At 41.2% G+C, this 17174-nt stretch overlaps 1 protein-coding gene across 10 annotated transcripts in view; it reads left to right on the top strand.

Annotated features, from left to right (window-relative positions):
- Positions 1-670: 670 nt before the first annotated feature.
- Positions 671-17174, top strand: part of REPS1 (RALBP1 associated Eps domain containing 1) — a 60264-nt gene continuing 43760 nt past the window's right edge. For 5 of the 10 annotated variants that reach the window (XM_027888046.1, XM_027888045.1, XM_027888047.1 and 2 more), the window contains exons 1-2: positions 672-896; positions 16173-16296. In XM_027888046.1, coding sequence (XP_027743847.1) covers positions 744-896; positions 16173-16296 — 277 coding nt within the window. In that variant the 5' untranslated portion in view covers positions 672-743. Of the gene's footprint in view, positions 897-16172; positions 16297-17174 lie in introns of all 10 variants that reach the window. The other 5 variants (XM_027888048.1, XM_027888043.1, XM_027888042.1 and 2 more) reach the window with 3 other exon arrangements.

Raw genomic sequence — 17174 nt, 5'->3', positions numbered from 1 at the left:
AAAGCCTATACACGGCACTTGGTGCTCTGCTCTACTTGACACAGTGGCGTTCGGTCATGGGTTGGACTCGATGATTTTTCCAACCTTATTAATTCTGTGATTCTGTGAAGCCGCCTGGCACCGCCTCAGCCACTCACACGGCCCCGAGCCGCGCGGGACCCGGAGGGCCACTATGGCGGGGCAGCCGAGCATCCCCGGATGCGCTGGGCGGCTGCGGGCCCGTGCAGTGCCGGCCGAGCCAGGGAGCGAGACGCCGCCGCCGCCGCCGCCGCCGCCCTGGGGAACGCGGGGCGCAGCGGGGGCCGAGCGCGGACGGGCGGACCCGCCGCCCCCCGCCGCACCGCAGGGGGCGCAGCCGCGCACGGCCGGGCCGTGGGGCGGGGCCGCCCCCCCGGCCCCGCGGGCAGCGCCGATGCCGCCGGCGGGGCGGGGCGGGGGCAGCGCCGTCGGCCCCTCCGCGCGCTCGCTCCGCCCCCGCGCCCGGCGCTTCCGCCGCTGCCGCCGCCGCCGGCGCGGAGGGGGCGGGCTGTCCGCGGCTGGGCTGGGCGCTCCCCGCCCCTCGCTGTGCGCAGGCGCGGGGGAGGGCGCGCAGGCGCGCGGCCGCGTGGGCGGGTGGCGGGGGAAGGTGCGAGCAGCCGCCCGCGCGCGGCCGCCGGCGGCGCGTGTGTCCCGTGTGTGTCCCCCCCCCCCCCCCCCCCGCCCCGCTCCCCGCCCCGGGCGCGGATGGTCCGCGGCGCTGGAAGATGGAGGGGCTGACGCTGAGCGAGGCGGAACAGCGTTACTACTGCGAGCTCTTCTCCTACTGCGACACCGAGAGCACCAAGAAGGTGGCGTCCAACGGGCGCGTCCTGGAGCTCTTCCGCGCCGCGCAGCTGCCCAGCGACGTGGTCATGCAGGTACGGCCGCCGCCTCGGGGCCCCCGGGGGGCGGCGGGCCCGGACACCGCCCAGCCGTGCCGTGCCGTGCCGTGCCGAGTCGGCCCCGGCCTGGCCCGCGCCCCCTGCTCGCCCCGCAGCCCTCGGGCCGGGGCGGGACCCGACGGGTAACTCGGGAATCGCAGAATCCTTGGAGTTGGAAGGGACCTCTGGGGATCATCCAGTCCAACCCTGCTGGCAAGGCAGGGTCACCTAAGAGCAGGTGGTACAGGAACGCGTCTAGGTGGGTTTTGAATGTCTCCCGAGAGGAGATTGCATGACCACCCTGGGCAACCTCTTCCAGTGCTCTGCCACCCTCAACGTGAAGTAGTTCTTCCTCATATTGGGGTGGAACTTCTTGTGTTTTAGTTTCTGGCCACTGCTCCCTGTCCTGTCACTGGGCACTTTTGAAGAGTCTGGCACCATCCTCGTGGCACCTGCCTCTGAGATATTTATGTGCATTGATTAGATGCCCTGTCAGTCTTCTCTAGACTGAATGGGCCCAGCTCCTTCAGTCTCTCCTCATATGAGAGATGCTCCAGACTCCTAATCATCTTTGTGGCACTCCACTGGACCCTCTCCAGCAGCTCCTTATCTTTCTTGTACTGAGGAGTCGAGACCTGGACACAGTAGAGCTCCCTGCACAGAGTAGGGAGCTATTGTCTGGCCAGGAGCCGGCCACCTGAGTCCCTCCGGCGGCGAGGGAGGGGCAGGGGGGGCGCAGCAAGTGCTGCGCTGAGCAGCGTGTTGCTGCTCCCTCCCTCCTTGTACCTGCGAGGGCTGGGAAGGGGCTGGTGGCTGCTGGCAGCGTCCAACAGCTGGCAGGAAACTCTGTCTTGTTTGTTCCATGCCGGCAGAGGCCATTCAAAGAATGGGAATCCCGAAGCATTTTGGGGAGGTGGGTGAGATTCAGCCCACAGTCTGCTGGTGAAGAGCAACACAGAAGGAATTCTGGGTTTGTGTCACTGGGAGCTACTGATGCCGATCCACTTCACTTAAGCCGTGCAGTGTTTTGTGAACATCACTTGCCAGCAGGAATTAACTTACCTGTAGTCATCAAAGCGTATCTAACAACGAAAAATTCAGTGTTAAGACTGACGCGGGCCCGTACTTGTAATCTGTGTGCGCGCAGTTTTAGCTCTTACTTCCTTGGCCAGGTAACATCCAAAAGGTGTAGCAGTATTGCAGATCTACCGGCACAGGAAAGGGAAAGTCTTGCTTTGATGTCCATGTGTAATTATTTGAGGAACGCATTCCCAGTGAACCATTGTTATGAACAGCTACTGGTATTAATTTGCTGCTTCTGCAGCTCCCTCTGTCAGTGTTCAGTACTTTAGAATTCACGTATAGTCTTTTGAGCTGCTGTGGGTAAAGCTGTATTTAGAAAGCCATGCCGCCTTTCATGTGGTTTCATCCTCAGCCTGGTGAGATAAGCAGCCCTTTTAACAGAAGTATTAAACTTACTGTTGCCAGAAGTAGAGTGCAGAAACTTCAACATTCTGTAATTTAGTACCAGGAGAACGCTTACTGATTAGGGTTACTGTTGTGTTTTGGGCTTTCCAAGGGCAACTTGTTTTGCTGAAACGAGTTTGAGACACAATGAAGTGGAAGAGGGCTGAATAAGAAGTGGTTCTTACTGGTAAAACTAGTAATCTCTTATTTGATGACTTGCTAGACTGGACTTAAGAGAGTCTGCATGCTCAGTATTATGAGTGAGATTTCTCAAGGGCCACCCACTGCTGCTTTTGAGTGTGGCCAACCAGATTCAGAAAAATCATCCTAAGAAAGTGAATGTTTAAATCTTAGCTGTATTTAAAATCTCTTTTACATAAAACTTGTCTGGATCGGTGTATAAATAAAGTTATCTAGTGCTAGAGATTGTCTTATGCAGGAATTTAGTGCAAGAACTCAGAAAGACTAGGAATTTTGAATATAAGTGGATACAGATTATATCCTTATCTTTGGCAGAGGAGGTCAGATATTTTCCTGCAAAGTAGATTGCATCTGGGGAAGAGAGACTACTCAGGCGTCATTCAAGAAGCAGACCTGGCTTATCACTGTAGTAATCTCAAGGAAAACCTTGCAGTTAAAATGGCAAACAAGATATTAGATTGCCTGAGGAATGAGACTGTAAATAGTAAAAAGAAAGTCAAAATGCCCTTAGCAGTGTGACCCATTATAAATATTTTGTGCAGTGACTGTTGGTCACCTGTAAAGTACCTCGTATTTTGAGAAGAATTCAGTTGTCTAGTTATTTTATGTTCTTTTAAAGTATGGCTCTACTTCAGGTTAACACAGGCACGACTGCGTTGGATTGGGGTTCTTCAAAGGGAAGTCACATTTGATGCTTTGAAAGCTGAGACTTTGTAACTTAAACCTCAAGCTAATATAGCTTAAGAAATAAAGAAACCCTGTGAAGGAGATGGAATTTTCTTTTGACCACATGGTGGCTGTGTTCTTACCTGTTCATTTGAAGCACCTGATGCTTGTGGGGAAAGGAACTTGATTCAGTTACCCAATACTTACATAATCCTGGAATGCAAGTGCAGTACTAGTCACATGAATGCTAAGTACCTTTGTAGGTGTGCAAAACAAAGTATAAAATTGTTGCTCTTCAAACTCAAGGGGACCAAGTAGTCACGAAGAACTACCTCAAAGTTTTTCCTCTTTGGTAGTCCAGGTTTGTAGATACCTTTGAATAGTTCAGAACTGATTCTGTTGGAAATGAAAATGTGTGATGGTTGCATTTTTAGGCTCGTAACTTGTTTTGCTTGAAAATCTGTTGTCTAAAGGCTGGATATACGTGCAACCTTTGTTGCAAAGAGTTATGTCTATGTGAGAGATCTGTCTTGCAGCGGGAAGAGTTATGTGGGGCTCATTGTTCCTAATCATTTTCATTTCTGCCTCTAAGGGACACTGTCAGCTGCCTATTAAATAGGAATAAATGACCATGTATAAGACTAAAACAGTTATGATTGTTGTATACAAAGCTACAGCATCCTGGAAAACAAAAGCAATATGTCCACTTAATACACATATACAAAAGGACAACCTTATTCCCAGAACAAAAATACCACACCAGTGTGAGAACACCAGCCTCTCTTAACCCATATTTCTTCCTGTTTATGCACATCCCTGAAATGAGCACTAAGGTAGAAGACTTGCATAAAACAGTGAATAAAAGTATGTGTGTTGGGATAAAAAGTCCAGCTACTTCTCCATAGTTATGAGTCTTCAGATCGCTCTCAGAGTGTGGTTTCACACTGCAGCTGACCCAATCTGATGGTGAGTTGCCACTGAAGGAGATAGTTCAGTCTTCCCCCAACCATGTGTTTCTGCTTCTCCTTGCAAAGACATTAGCGTCTGTCCAGTGCTGGTGTATGCTGGCATCAGGGGCTGTGCAGGCAGAAAATTAATCACAGCTCTTTGTTGATAATAACTCTGTATCAGGTAACAGTGGAGTTGAATCACAGTGCTGGCACAAGAAAGGAGGCAGGAAAACTGCTGAGAGAGGGGGAAGTGGAGAACTTTACTTTTTCTAGAGCAGTTGGGTATTTCAGTTGTGACCTAGCATGGGTTTCGTGGTAGCTTAAACCACCGAAAGCTGGAGCAGCCTCATGCTGGCTCTGACTTCTTTCAACAGACAGTGAGCTAGTTCAGGGAGTATATTCAACCAGAAGTTAGAAGGTTTTGTCAGAGTTATTTTTCACTTGCCTCAGCTCATGGCTCAGTTGCATGTGCATTGGTGTTTGTATTAGTGTGTAGTATGGCACACAGTAAGTTATGCTGAGGAGCTGTCATCTGCCCTGTTTACGTATTTCAGAAGCTTTCCTTTGGTAAAGTTCCTGTACACTGATAAAACTTTGATAAAGTTCCTGGTCCTGTACGTTGAATGTTAGCTGGGATTCATTATGTGCCCTGCTTGGGTATATCTTTTCGGTTAGCCTCATACAAAAGAAATGCAGTTGCCCGTTCTGGAGTGGCTGCACAGAGGAGCAAGTGTGATCAGGAAATTGGCTTCAAAGGCACATTCCCCATTGGGCCTAAAATGCTTATATAGGTGTGCTAATAAAATCAGTTCTCGGTGTCTCTGGACCAGTGCTGAAGTTACTTGTAAAAGGAATTGTGAAGTTCATTAGTTGTGCATGACATTAATATGATAGCCATTCCATTTGTTAGATTTGTACAATTCTTACTTAGATGAGGTAATCATAAAATGTTTTATGGACTTGTACTCTTGATTATGAATCACAGAAACTTCACAAGATGAAACAGAACAGTTGTGCACGATACTCATCTGAAATTAATGAGTTAAGTCATCTTGCTTTAAAATACAATATTACTAGAAAACATCAAATATATGAGTATTAGCATGTGTTTTCTCTAAAATGAGTGGTCATCTTCAGTGCTGGCATTGTACAGCGTTACCTGACTTCTAATTTACTGTTAGAAAGTCTTTGAAATGACAGATGTATTGTACAATCATGATCAGTTTCTTCAATTACAGTATGCTTGCATTAGTTTGGTAAAAACCTAGTGTAAAGCCTATTATTGACTCGTTAGGCAATTTCAAGCTGTTTGTTTGTTTTTATGGAGTCCTTACAAGCGGATTAGTTTTGATTGTTCTTGTATCATTGATGGAAAAAAAATTACTGTCTCTGGTTGTCTACTTCAGCTCTCTGTCAGAGTTTCCTTCCTCATCAAAAGTTGTAAGAAAGTATACATACCTGTGACAGAGCTGCTGCGGTGAGAAGTACAGACTGAGCATAGAGCCTCATCCATCAGCTTAATTTTTGCACTGTGCGGGAAAACAGCTTAAGTGCAGGCATATGCTGCCTTGTGTTGTTGTTGGGGTGGTAGTTTTTGGCAAGCATGGGGAACAGAACATGCAGTGGTAGTTTTCTCAGATGCCCGAGCTCATCTGCTGACAGGCAGCACAATTATTAATGGAATTATAATCCACGGGCAGAACATGGCAAAATCAAATTGCAGGTTCTTGATTTAAAAAGTTGGCTTCTTTGCTGGAAAACGGATCTAGAGGGAAAGGGATCTAGGGAAATAAAAGCTTGTTCACAATGATTTTATTGTTTCAGTGAATTTTCCGACAGAAAGACTAACTCTGTCGAATCAGTAGAGTCTACTAAATGCCAATTTTAAATGGAAGCTGAACGAGGGCATGCTTAGGATTACCTGTGTGGTGGAGACATGCAGAAGATAAACTCATTCTGATTAATATGTGGAATTTGTTACTCTTTCGGAACTGATGGGGTAAGAAGTTAGAATTCTTTATGTGTAGCAAATTCTGTGCTTTCCTTTCAGTTGTATGGATTTGGAGTATATTTAAAAGTAGTAGTACTTTCAGATCTTTAAAAAACTGTGTGCTGTGTGAAAAGCTTTCCTCTCCTCATACGGACCTTTAACTAGTCTTCAACAAGCCCAAATTAAAAAAAAAAAAAAGAAAAATCACTCAATTGAATCCAACCGATACATTTATACATTTTGGGGTTTTATTATTATGTTATAACTTTTCTATGTGACATTTTAAAACAAAATTATTTCAAATTTCTTCTGAGGTAGTATTCGCAACAGGTCATTATCAAGGTGTTCTTCCAGTGTAGAAACTTCTAACTTATAGCAATTTTCCTACTAATCTGTAATAAATTGTTAACCTGAGTGCCATAAAGTTGATGATTCTGTAACCTTTTGTGAGTATAATAATCCATAATTTATATATAATATTTATATATGAAGGGTACATGCATTATGCTGTATCCCAGTCCTCTTTTAGGAAATAATAGTTATTAGAAATCTGTGCCTCAATCTGCAGTTAAGAATATTTGATTTGTGAATTACCTATTTTTTTCCCTTCAAATGTCACCATAATAGAGTATTTTGTTTTTAGCTGAGCAGTAGGTTAGCTTTGTTTCTGTTTATTGGTAAGATATATAAGCAGTGTACTTTGTTTTGGTGGCAGAAATGGCTCTTAGTATATGGTGTGAATTGTGCTTCGAGTTTCTGCAGAATTCTGGTAAAAAATATTTACTTAATGATGTTGCTTTCACAGAGACTATAGTGGGCTGCAAATTAATTTCTTTTTACATTTAATTAGTTTGAGTAGTCTCTTATCTCAGCAGCATTTAGTCAGAGAAGAGCAATTGTTTTTGAGACAAAAGGCAGGAAGTTAGTGGCAAAACTTTAGGAGTATAGATTAACTCTATTAGACTTATATTTGTTTTCAGTGGATTTCTTGGTGTAATTGTTTGTGAGACTTTGAAATTGACTGGCATTCATGCTGCACAGTCACTTATATAGTAAATAATTCCTTTATAATTCTGTATGCCAACACAGCACTCAGATCATGTTAAGTATCACAGCTCAGCTTTGTTGGAAAACAGTTTATTTTTTTCTTTTTAAATGTGCTGTCAGATGACAGCAGGACTGATTATTACACTTTCTGACATGGCTGGATAGAATTCTAAAATCAAATATCAGGCCTTTGGCAAATGCAACTGTCTTAGAATCAAAGCTGTGCAAAATTATTGATTGTAAACATGGTCTTTTTCCCGTAAAGATGATTCTTCTGCATTAGAAGTTTTAAGTACTTCGCTGACTGTGAAAAATGGCAAACATGTCTTTATCTTAGTCTAATCTTCAATAAATGTTACTGCAGATATTGTGAAATTATAGGAATTTGCTGTCAGTCTTTATGACTTTTCAGTTGTATTTGCTAGCTGTCAAAAATATTAGTCCATGCAGACAAGTTTCACACCTATCAGGTCATAAATGTTTGCTCTTTAGGTTAGTCTCTCATGTGGAATTCCTAGACTTTAAACTGGAGTTTTGCTCTTGGCTTAAAAAAGTTTGAAGTCAGAAGTGAGTGTGGGAGAAATATGTTGACTATCAGATTTTTCTCAGTGGAGTTCCAATAATGATTAATGTAAGATTATATTACTCATTTGTTTCCTTCAGTGTTTCTTTAGACCATATTCTTAAGCCAGTGCCGTCATTCTTTCTAAACTGATGTACTGAGCTGGCAATCATGTTCCTGACTTGCTTGTTTATCCACCTGGGGCTAGTGTCTGAAGAGTTAAACTATCACTACACTTATTATACAAAAAGTACATTATACTTAAGCGTTTCTATCTGTGTATAGGGACTGTGTTTTGATAGGTTAAAGGACTTGGAAAAGATAACAGTCTGACCTGAATTTCTGGAATGGTTGATTTCTGACATCTAAAATGCTTCTTAAGTACGGTAGCAGAGCAATGAGTAGGCTCAATTTTGAAGATCTTGAAAGATTTTTCAACTTCAGTAATCCCAGAAAAGGGTGACCAGGACTGAGCTGTGTAAAATTTAGCATTTGCTGCTAACTATACTCCTGCTGCACACTAGTAGTCGGGAATTTTGTAGAAAAGTCTATTATCACTTCAGTAGTGTGTGTGACTTGCTTTTTTCTGAATTGAAGCGTCTTAAATCATTTAAGACCTAGTGTTAACAGCTGAGTCTCAAGTGTAGCTCTGCAAACACACAGCACACTGTTTTTAGAACTTTAAGGGAGTTTGTTTAAACTTTGATAGACACATTGTTAAGGCTTGTAGGCCATGGTGGGAGAAGAACAGTGGAAAGCTAAGTAACAAATCAACACCGCTCAGATTGATGCTCAGAGGAAAAAAACATTGAGATGGAAAGCAACTTAAAGTAATGGGTACAGTAGCTTCAGGTAAACTTACATGCATGTGCTCAGGAATGTCAGGAACAGGCTGGAACAGTCCTATTTGTCCAGGCCACAGCACAACCACTAATTCTGGGATGAGAGAATGTGTTAATCTTCACCTTAAATTAGCAAAAAACCAGAAGCTTGTGTTCATTCTCTGAGGTTTTTCTGTGTTATATTTGTTCTGGTATAGTATGTGTGGAGAAAATGTTAAAACTGAAAAACAAAGAAAATAATTATTAGCAGGGAATATCAATCACTGGAATGCTTCAATTATAAAGATGGTCTGAAAATAATCAAAATGTCTATATAAATGCTACTGTCTTCAGTATTTAGCATTAGGAAAAACAGGAAAAATATTCAACCTAATGCTGCATGGCAGGAGCATCCACAATTGGAATATCTGTAAAATATCTCTCCAGTGCCTGCTGAAGCTAGATGCTTTCTTGCTACTTGTATGCAAATAGTTCTGTTCATTTGCTTACGTTTCAGGAAATTACATTTTGAAGATCAGCAAAGCTTCAGAAGTTATTTACTTAAACTGCAACCACAAGCTCAAGCAAGCAATATATAAAGTAAGGACAAACTTGATTAGTTTTCATAGGTATTCAGCTGAATTTTTAATTATTGCAAAAATAAGATGAAGTGCCTCAAAAGATTACAAATTAAGAGTATCATTCCACGTGTGCCAACTGGGGCTTGTTTGCCATTTCTACTTCAGAGTTTGTTGTCAGAAGCATAAACTGCAACCATAAAAACGAATACTAGATGTCTGATGTTGACCAGTGAGTGAGAGATATGTACTGAAGAGATTCATTGCAGCATGTTCACAAAAACTTGTACTTTTTCTACTGTAAATAAAGGTTGTGAGGAAGTAACTTCTGAAGTTCTGCTGAGGTGTTTGTTGGTTGTACAGTGGACAGATTCAGTTTAATAAAAGAGCAAATAACTAACATAGTAACTTTTTGTTGGTTGACTGAGTGGAGGAATCATCCTGTGTGACCATATAGAGGAGCAACAGGTAGTGCTCAGGAATGGGGAACCACCGTGCAGCTGAGAGCAGAGCAGGGAGAAGCTATTTAGATTAAGCAATATTGAAGAATTACGTAGTGGGAGAAGATAGGTATGTGGAATATCTCATTTTAACCTCTCTTTATGCATCAAAAATTAGAAATGGTTCTTATAAGTCCCTAGAATGTATCTTAACTGCTTCAGCTTTTTTTTATTTCCAGTTCTTCTGGCTGCTTTATTACCATTTCTACTTGTAAAGTGCCTTTCTCATGAACACCTACTCTGCCAGAAAAACAGCAGTAGAGAGAATCTTAATATAAGCAAAGAGCAACTGCCTTGAGGTCTTCTAGGTGTGGCTTGTTACTTGGGAGGATAGTAGTTGTTTTCTAAGTGAATGTTAGTCTGGCTGCCTGGATTTTCCCTTGTTGGTGCTATTGAACATCTCAGAAAGGCATACAATTCTTTTTTCTGCCCTCTTTTTGAGGCCATTTGGCAATAATTTAAGTTACAGTCAAGTAGGACAGCCTATGACTTAATATTTGGAAAAATTACCCCTCTAAGTCAGTATCTTGAACTCTTTTGTAGTTGCATGTAGGGGTGCATCTGCTTAGCTTTGTGGATTGATTGATTGATTGGTGGTGTTCACCATGTACTACCAAATCAAGAAGGGAACTGCTGACCTGTGGAGAGCTGTGGAGCTCTGCATGAGAGACTCTGCAGGTAAGACTCATGTATAGAGCTTGTAACAGCTTTTGCAGGAGCTGTTAGCAAGATCACAAACTTTGATTGTAAATGGAAAAATCAAAGCTACTGCATTAGGAAGTGTCTTTGATAAATGAGGCTTATCCACCATGAACTTCCATGCTAGTGGAAACAAGAGGTGTCACAGACCACTTTTGGAACAGCTTGAGGTCAGGAATGACCTAAAATATAACTGGTTCAAAAAGGACCACAGTAGTGAAAGTTCTATGAGGTTTTTTCTGTGCGTGTGGAGTTCAGCATATTAACTTGTTAAGGTTTACGTGCTTCTGTCATAAATCAGAGTTTTAAATTTCCAGTGCTTTTTGCTGCTTTTCTGTTTACACTATTATCAGAGTGTAAGCATGACTCCAAATCTGCCAGCACTTAGTCAGGGAGTGGACATGCTTGTAAAACAGATCCCAAAGTACAGGGGCAGAATAATTTGAGGCCTAAAATACTGGATCATTTTTTGAACAACTAGTTTTTATTTCCGATGTGATTAATTTTGAAATTTCATTTAAATGAAACAGATGTATGTTTGAACCTGAGATGACCTGTGGAACAGGGAGTTTAGTTCTAAGTATCTACAGAGAATTAATGGTCCAAGCTGATGAGTAGCTTGTTCTCCCTGCTGATATTTTAGCGGTCTGCTTGCACTGTGGATATGTGCAGCGTGAAAACCAAGAGCAGAGAAGTATTAGGAGAAGCTCAGACAGTAAGAGGCTCTAAATAGTTCATTGTCAGAGTGCGTGTGTCATCTTGGAAGTCCTCCAATACTATTTGGTTTATTTCTTTCAAGGACTGTGTTCTGAAGCCAGGTTTGTGGCATTGACTGAGATCCGTCTTCATGGAACAATCAGTAAGACTTAAAAGGAAGACCTTACTATTTGTTATGCAACGAAGTACAGCAATGCCCTAAATATACTCTGTGCCTTGGAATTCTCAGTATGAACTAATTAACTCTATTTACTGCAATGCTTTGAAAGTACCTAATAAGATAAATGTATATATTAGAGGTAATTTTATACTTGCTGTTCAACACGTGAATATTTCCTGCTTCACACTTACTGAATATCAAATATAGCATTTTTAGTTATCCTTCACAGATGCATTTTGCAAATGATCTTTGGATAGGTGTAAGACTGTTTAAATGTTTGTCATGTGCTGAAACATAGAATTCAGAGCAATACTTGGACTGTTTCTTTTAGTAGCATGTTTTTGTTCTGTCTACAATTGTGGTTTTTTTTTCCTGTGCTCCCACCATGTGCCAAGGTTTGTGGAGCGATGCAGAGAACTGGGTCAGAGACTTGACTTGGTTTAAAAATAACTCATCAAAAGAAGGATCTTTGTCAGTTCTCTGTCTTGTTCTTGCTGTGCAGTGCTGTCAACAACTGTTGCATCTGAGAAGCTGTCAAGTGAGGTTTTTTGAAGAGAAGTTAAAAATTCTAACTAACATTAGCAAGCTAATCAATATTGCTTTGTCCATTTGACAATAGGTGAGAGACTGTGATTAAAAAACTGTCACGCTGTGGTCTGCAATTAGTGAGGCGGATGGATATAAATGAAGTGACAGGAATTGATCTAACAGTGGTTGCAGAATAACAAGATTAGAAGGTAACTAATTGTGAGGAAAGAAATGAGTGAAGGAGTTTTTCATAGTACTTTGGTGTGTAGTGGTGGTCAGCAATGATTAGGAAGCATTTTTTCAACTTGTTATACATCCCTGATTACATTACTCTGCATTCTAGTACCCAATTTGAGGTTGTATTCCAATAAACTTTTAAATTGGAAAGCACCCAGTCATACCAGTTTAATGGTTAAGTTTGCCAAGAGCTTTAGAATTCTCATCAATGAATTGCTGCATATGACATACAGAAATAATCTTGATATGATACATTTTTTAGTTTTGAACTGTGAATTAAGATCCATGATCAGTTACATTTATATTAACTAACAAAACTGAAGCAAGTTATTCTATTTCATTTTTTCTTTATCTGAAGTAAAAAATTAGCTTTCTTTAATGTATTGCTTGTTTTTAATTTAAAGGTTATTGTTAATATGTGCAGTAAAACTCAAAATAATATTCTAAATATTGAAGGACAGGTATATTCATTTATCTGGTTTAACTCCAGTGCAGTGAAATTAATGTGGAAACTTGTTTTGTATTTCTGGTGCACGGTTTACATTATATTGTTCATAGTGATTGTTTCATTTAAGCGTAATAGAAAGCTTTCTTACTGTAAAGGTGATCAAACACTTGAAGAGATTGCTGGAGAGGTTGTAGAGCCTCCCTATTTGGATATACTTAAAATCCTAACTCAGTATAGTCCAAAGCAACCTGGTGTAGCTGAGCCTCCTATGAGGAGGGAGAGTGGAGCAAATGATCTCCAGAGGGCCTTTCCAAGCTGAACTATGCTGTGATTCTACACAGGAATTCTTTGTGTTTATTAGTTTTAAAAAAAACCAAACAAACAAAAACCCCACAACAAAACAAAATACAAAGTCTTACACCAAACAATACAAACGTGAAAGTCATTAATGTCCTGTTCAGATGAGATGATATAGAAGGTCCTTTTCTGAGTTTGTGCACTACCTCCTCTCATCAGCACATACCATGTGTTGTAATTTCCCACTCACAGAAGTTGTCTCCAGGTCTTGCCTCTTACCATCCTCTGGTGTGGAACAGTAGGTACTTCAGTAACTCTCTCCAAGCAGAAGAAATACTTTTATCTTTACTGTGTAGGTGGCATGCGTGTTGCTTCATTTACTGTTTTACCCTTGAGGTCATCCCTGTTTAAATACTGTTGTACTTTTACAGATAATGGGCTTGATTTGCCTTGTAGAAGAACCTTAGGGCAGGGAGACTGTGATATTCTGGAAGACTTTCCCAGATAGGTTTTCTGATTTCTGGAAAGTGTGTTTCACCGCATTTGATAGAGATGTGATTTGTTCCACTTCACCTGGAATTTGTAAAGGTTCTCAAGTTTTTTCAGTTCACAAACCTTTCCAAGTTCAAGGGTCTCTTATTGGAAACCTGGTAGAGTTTTAGAAGGTACATACTTCAAAGGGTGCCTTTGAGGCTATGTACTGCTTCTTATACATGTCTGATTTGCACCAAGTCGTCATATTGCTGATGCTGCTGTTAGTTCTTTCCAGACTTTTTTGCTGACTGAGAGTGCAATTTCATAATTTCCACCTACTGCACTGGCAGGGGGTTTTTTTTTGGTGTGTTTTTTGTTTTGTGAGTTTAGTGTTTAGTGGTTGGCTTTTGGGCTTTTTTTTGTTGTTTTATGGGGGGCTTGGTTTTTTTTTTTTGTTTGACTGGTTTGTTTTTTGTTTGTGTTTTGTTGGTTTTTGTTTGTTTTGGGGTTTTTTGTATCAATGTCTTCCAACAGTTCTGGAGTTTCACAGAGTTGTTGGCCTTTTTAATTGAAGTTGTGTGACCTCAGGATCTTCATATCTAAGGAGATTAAACAGTAGTGAAGCATTTTGTCTTGAAGATGGCTCTGCAGTCACTGAAGAGTTAAAGAGAGTTGCTTATCCTCTCTTCCTAAGAAGATGAAAGCCCTAAAGCTAAATCTCAGAGAAGCAATCCCTTGATTATTTTTTATTATTTTTCTCCCCTTCAGAATAGCTTATTACCTGTTGAATGTTTAAATCCTCCTTCAAGAAGATTATAGGTATGCTGTTTGGGTATGTTCAAGCATACAGTTAGCAGAGGAATCTCCACAAGATGCTTGTATTTAATGATTTTACTCAACCTTCAGTCACGTTTCTGGTTGGGATATATCCTGTATTTGAAATATAGCTATCGATGGGTGGATTTGACACCTACTTGTTCAGCAGCTGCAGAATATTCTTTCTTTTTTGGTTCCTTGTTGGTGGTGGTGTGGGGTTGTTTGTTTGTTTTGTGGTGGATTTTTTTTTTTTAATCCTTAGCTTTTTCCTTTTCTTGATACTTATGTCTGGTGTATTTTCTACATTTATATCTATTGACTTTGAACTGATGCTTGCTTTTCCTTTCTAATACTTATCTGTCATGGTAGCTTAATTATTAATTTGGGGTTTAGCTGAAGTTTTTTTTTTCAATCTGTTGGTATTGACTAGCTGCAAACAAGGTAATTTGTAGTTCAGTAGTGGCTTTGAAACTGAACAAAGCAGTTACTGCCTAATGATTCCATAGGCTCAAAATGCCTGCGTCATTGCTTCTTTTGATAAGACATTAGAGTCTGGTTAATTCGTTTGTTGATGCTAGGCCACGGAATCCACAGGCTTTTTTTGTTTTGGTTGTAGTCAAGTTTGTGGGTGCTGCATCATTCTTCCAGCATACAGTGCTTTAAAAAAATGAGTTGCTTTTCCTGTTGCACTGCTTTCAATTGCCAGCTGTCTCTTGAGTCTCCACTGCCTTAGCTCTGCTGTTACTTAAACTTAGTGTAATTATTTTTCGCATTAGGTTGAGTACAGGCAATGTATTTTAGATGTTGATGCCTCAGAAGTTTTATTTGATTTGTCATCTCTCAATGTACACTGTCACTTCTTTCCTGGTGGCACTTTTCGTAGTCCAGCCAACCTGTTGAAACTACTGTATCACATTCAACTATATTGAATTATTTTCTTTCATTTATTGGATTTTAGAAAATGTCATGTTGTCCCCTGACATCTCACCAGACATCATGCTGCAGAAATACCACAGTGGGAAAATACAAATATGCAGGAGCTGTAGGATGGTGTGTGAAGGTGATGCAGACATAACCGAGTGGTTTAATGCAGCTTGTTTCCGTCCAGTAGGATTTGAGCTGCATGTACAGCCCTAGACATGCTGATCCTCTTGGGACTTCTTTGGTACTAAGTGTTTGTCAACATCCCACACCTTCCTGTGACAGGTGTTACAGCAACTTATTTTCATGAGATCCTAGAATCCTGGTACATGGCAAGGAGATAACTAACCAGCTTTTTGCTGAGCCACATCTAGTTCAGTTGTAGTTGATAAACCCATCTGATTCATTGTATGGACTTACTGGAGTGGTGCTGAAGCACAAAGGCTAACTGCTTGTGGATCATGTCGTTCAGTTGTTGCTATGTGAAAATGTAGTTCACTTTTTCAGTTGGAACTTGCCTAACTCCCAGTAGTCAGGAAATGAGCAGATGAGATGAGACCAGGTCTGCCAAAAAGAGAACATGATTGAGCTCTGGTGGGAAGCACGAGGACAGAAATTAATGCCCGTGGATTTAGATCCTCTGTACCTTCTCTGCATTGATATTCACAGGCGAAGTCTCATGGACCAGGGTAGTCAGCTGCAGTTTGATCTCAAATCTGCTTGGAAACCATTTCTAGGCATATGAAGGTGAAAACAGTAAGATTGCCAAGGGTACTTGTCAATCAGATTATCTGGTGCAATAGAAAGACTACAACTGGTTGAGGAGAGAGCAGCAGTGATGCCACCTGCACTGACTTCAGCTAGTCTTCCACTGTGGTGTTCCATGAGCATCCTCATGTCTCATTTGGAACAATGCAGTCTAGATAAGACTACAAAGTAGATAAAAAGGTAGTCTGGATCATTTAACTCTGAGAGTCTGATTTGGGATGTGTCATTCTGAGTGTCTTATTAGTGACCGGCACAGGTCACTGTGCAGGGATGCACCTTGAGTAAGACTGCAGATCTTGAGTGTGAAGAGGGGTGCAGTCATTAATGTTTGGATCCGTGGCATGCTGCTCTGAAATGTATGAAGTCACCTTTGTAAAGCAGCTGTGTTTAAAGTTTCTTTATACCAGTAACTCTGTTTCATTTCAGATTACGGAGCTCTGTGGTGCAACAAGACTTGGCTATTTTGGAAGAAGTCAGTTTTACATAGCTTTGAAACTTGTTGCTGTGGCCCAATCTGGTCTCCCTGTAAGAATGGAAAGCTTAAATACAGGTAAATCACAGGACTGGGTGAGTTGCTAAGTGGAATTATTGGTAATTGGCTCACAGATTCTTACACAATAACCCTGTAAATTAGAGTGGTATGTGTTTCTATAGATGTTGCTAACTTAAAAAATGGGGAGAGACTATGAGAGAGTGTTTTCTTACCATGCAGTAAATATGAGGTGAAATACTCATTAAATAAGTATTGCATTCATCATGGAGTGGATGAACAGCTTGTACCTACTGTGTAGGTACAAGTTAATTCTGTATGTGACTAATGTGAGAACTTGTGTGCTATATCCTCTAATTAAAGTACTAATAAGGGCAATGTAAACTGGAATGAGAATAAGGCAGCATTTGCAGACTTTTGTAGTTGCTGGGTTTATGAAACCTTGATTGTGACGAACAAAAGGTTGTCTTTTCTGAAGTTACGTTTCTTGGCACTTGGCTTGATGTTTTTTTCCCTTCTTAGTGCAAATATGAAGATTGGTTTAAGATTTTTTTCTAGTGAAAAACCTGACCTGTGAAAGATCTTTGAAGTCTGTTATCAGCCAAATCACCTGTTATCCTACTTTTCGAAGGTCAGCTCTGGTGTGGGTGGGTGGTGAAATAGGAACATGAGAAAGACTTAGTCTAGGAAGATGATTCAGAACAGCAGGAAGAGCTTTGATATGAGTCTCTATTGTAGCCTTCTGAATGAGGTAAGTGAATCCATGTCCTTGTTGCTCAGTAAGATGAAAAGATACTTCGGAAGTTGAAGTAGTGAGTTTTAAGTCACTGTAGCCCTTGCAGTGTAGTAAACAACTCACAAGTTAAAAATATCTTTGGAGCACAACTTTGTGTTAAGGTGATTTCCCTAGTAGGTTTTATATCTGTAAAATACATGAT

Source organism: Empidonax traillii, unplaced genomic scaffold (genome assembly GCF_003031625.1).
Source record: "Empidonax traillii isolate 1590-97213 ecotype Southwest subspecies unplaced genomic scaffold, ASM303162v1 scaffold229:size1690559, whole genome shotgun sequence".
Classification (NCBI taxonomy): domain Eukaryota; kingdom Metazoa; phylum Chordata; class Aves; order Passeriformes; family Tyrannidae; genus Empidonax; species Empidonax traillii.
This window is presented reverse-complemented; position numbering and strand designations above follow the sequence as displayed.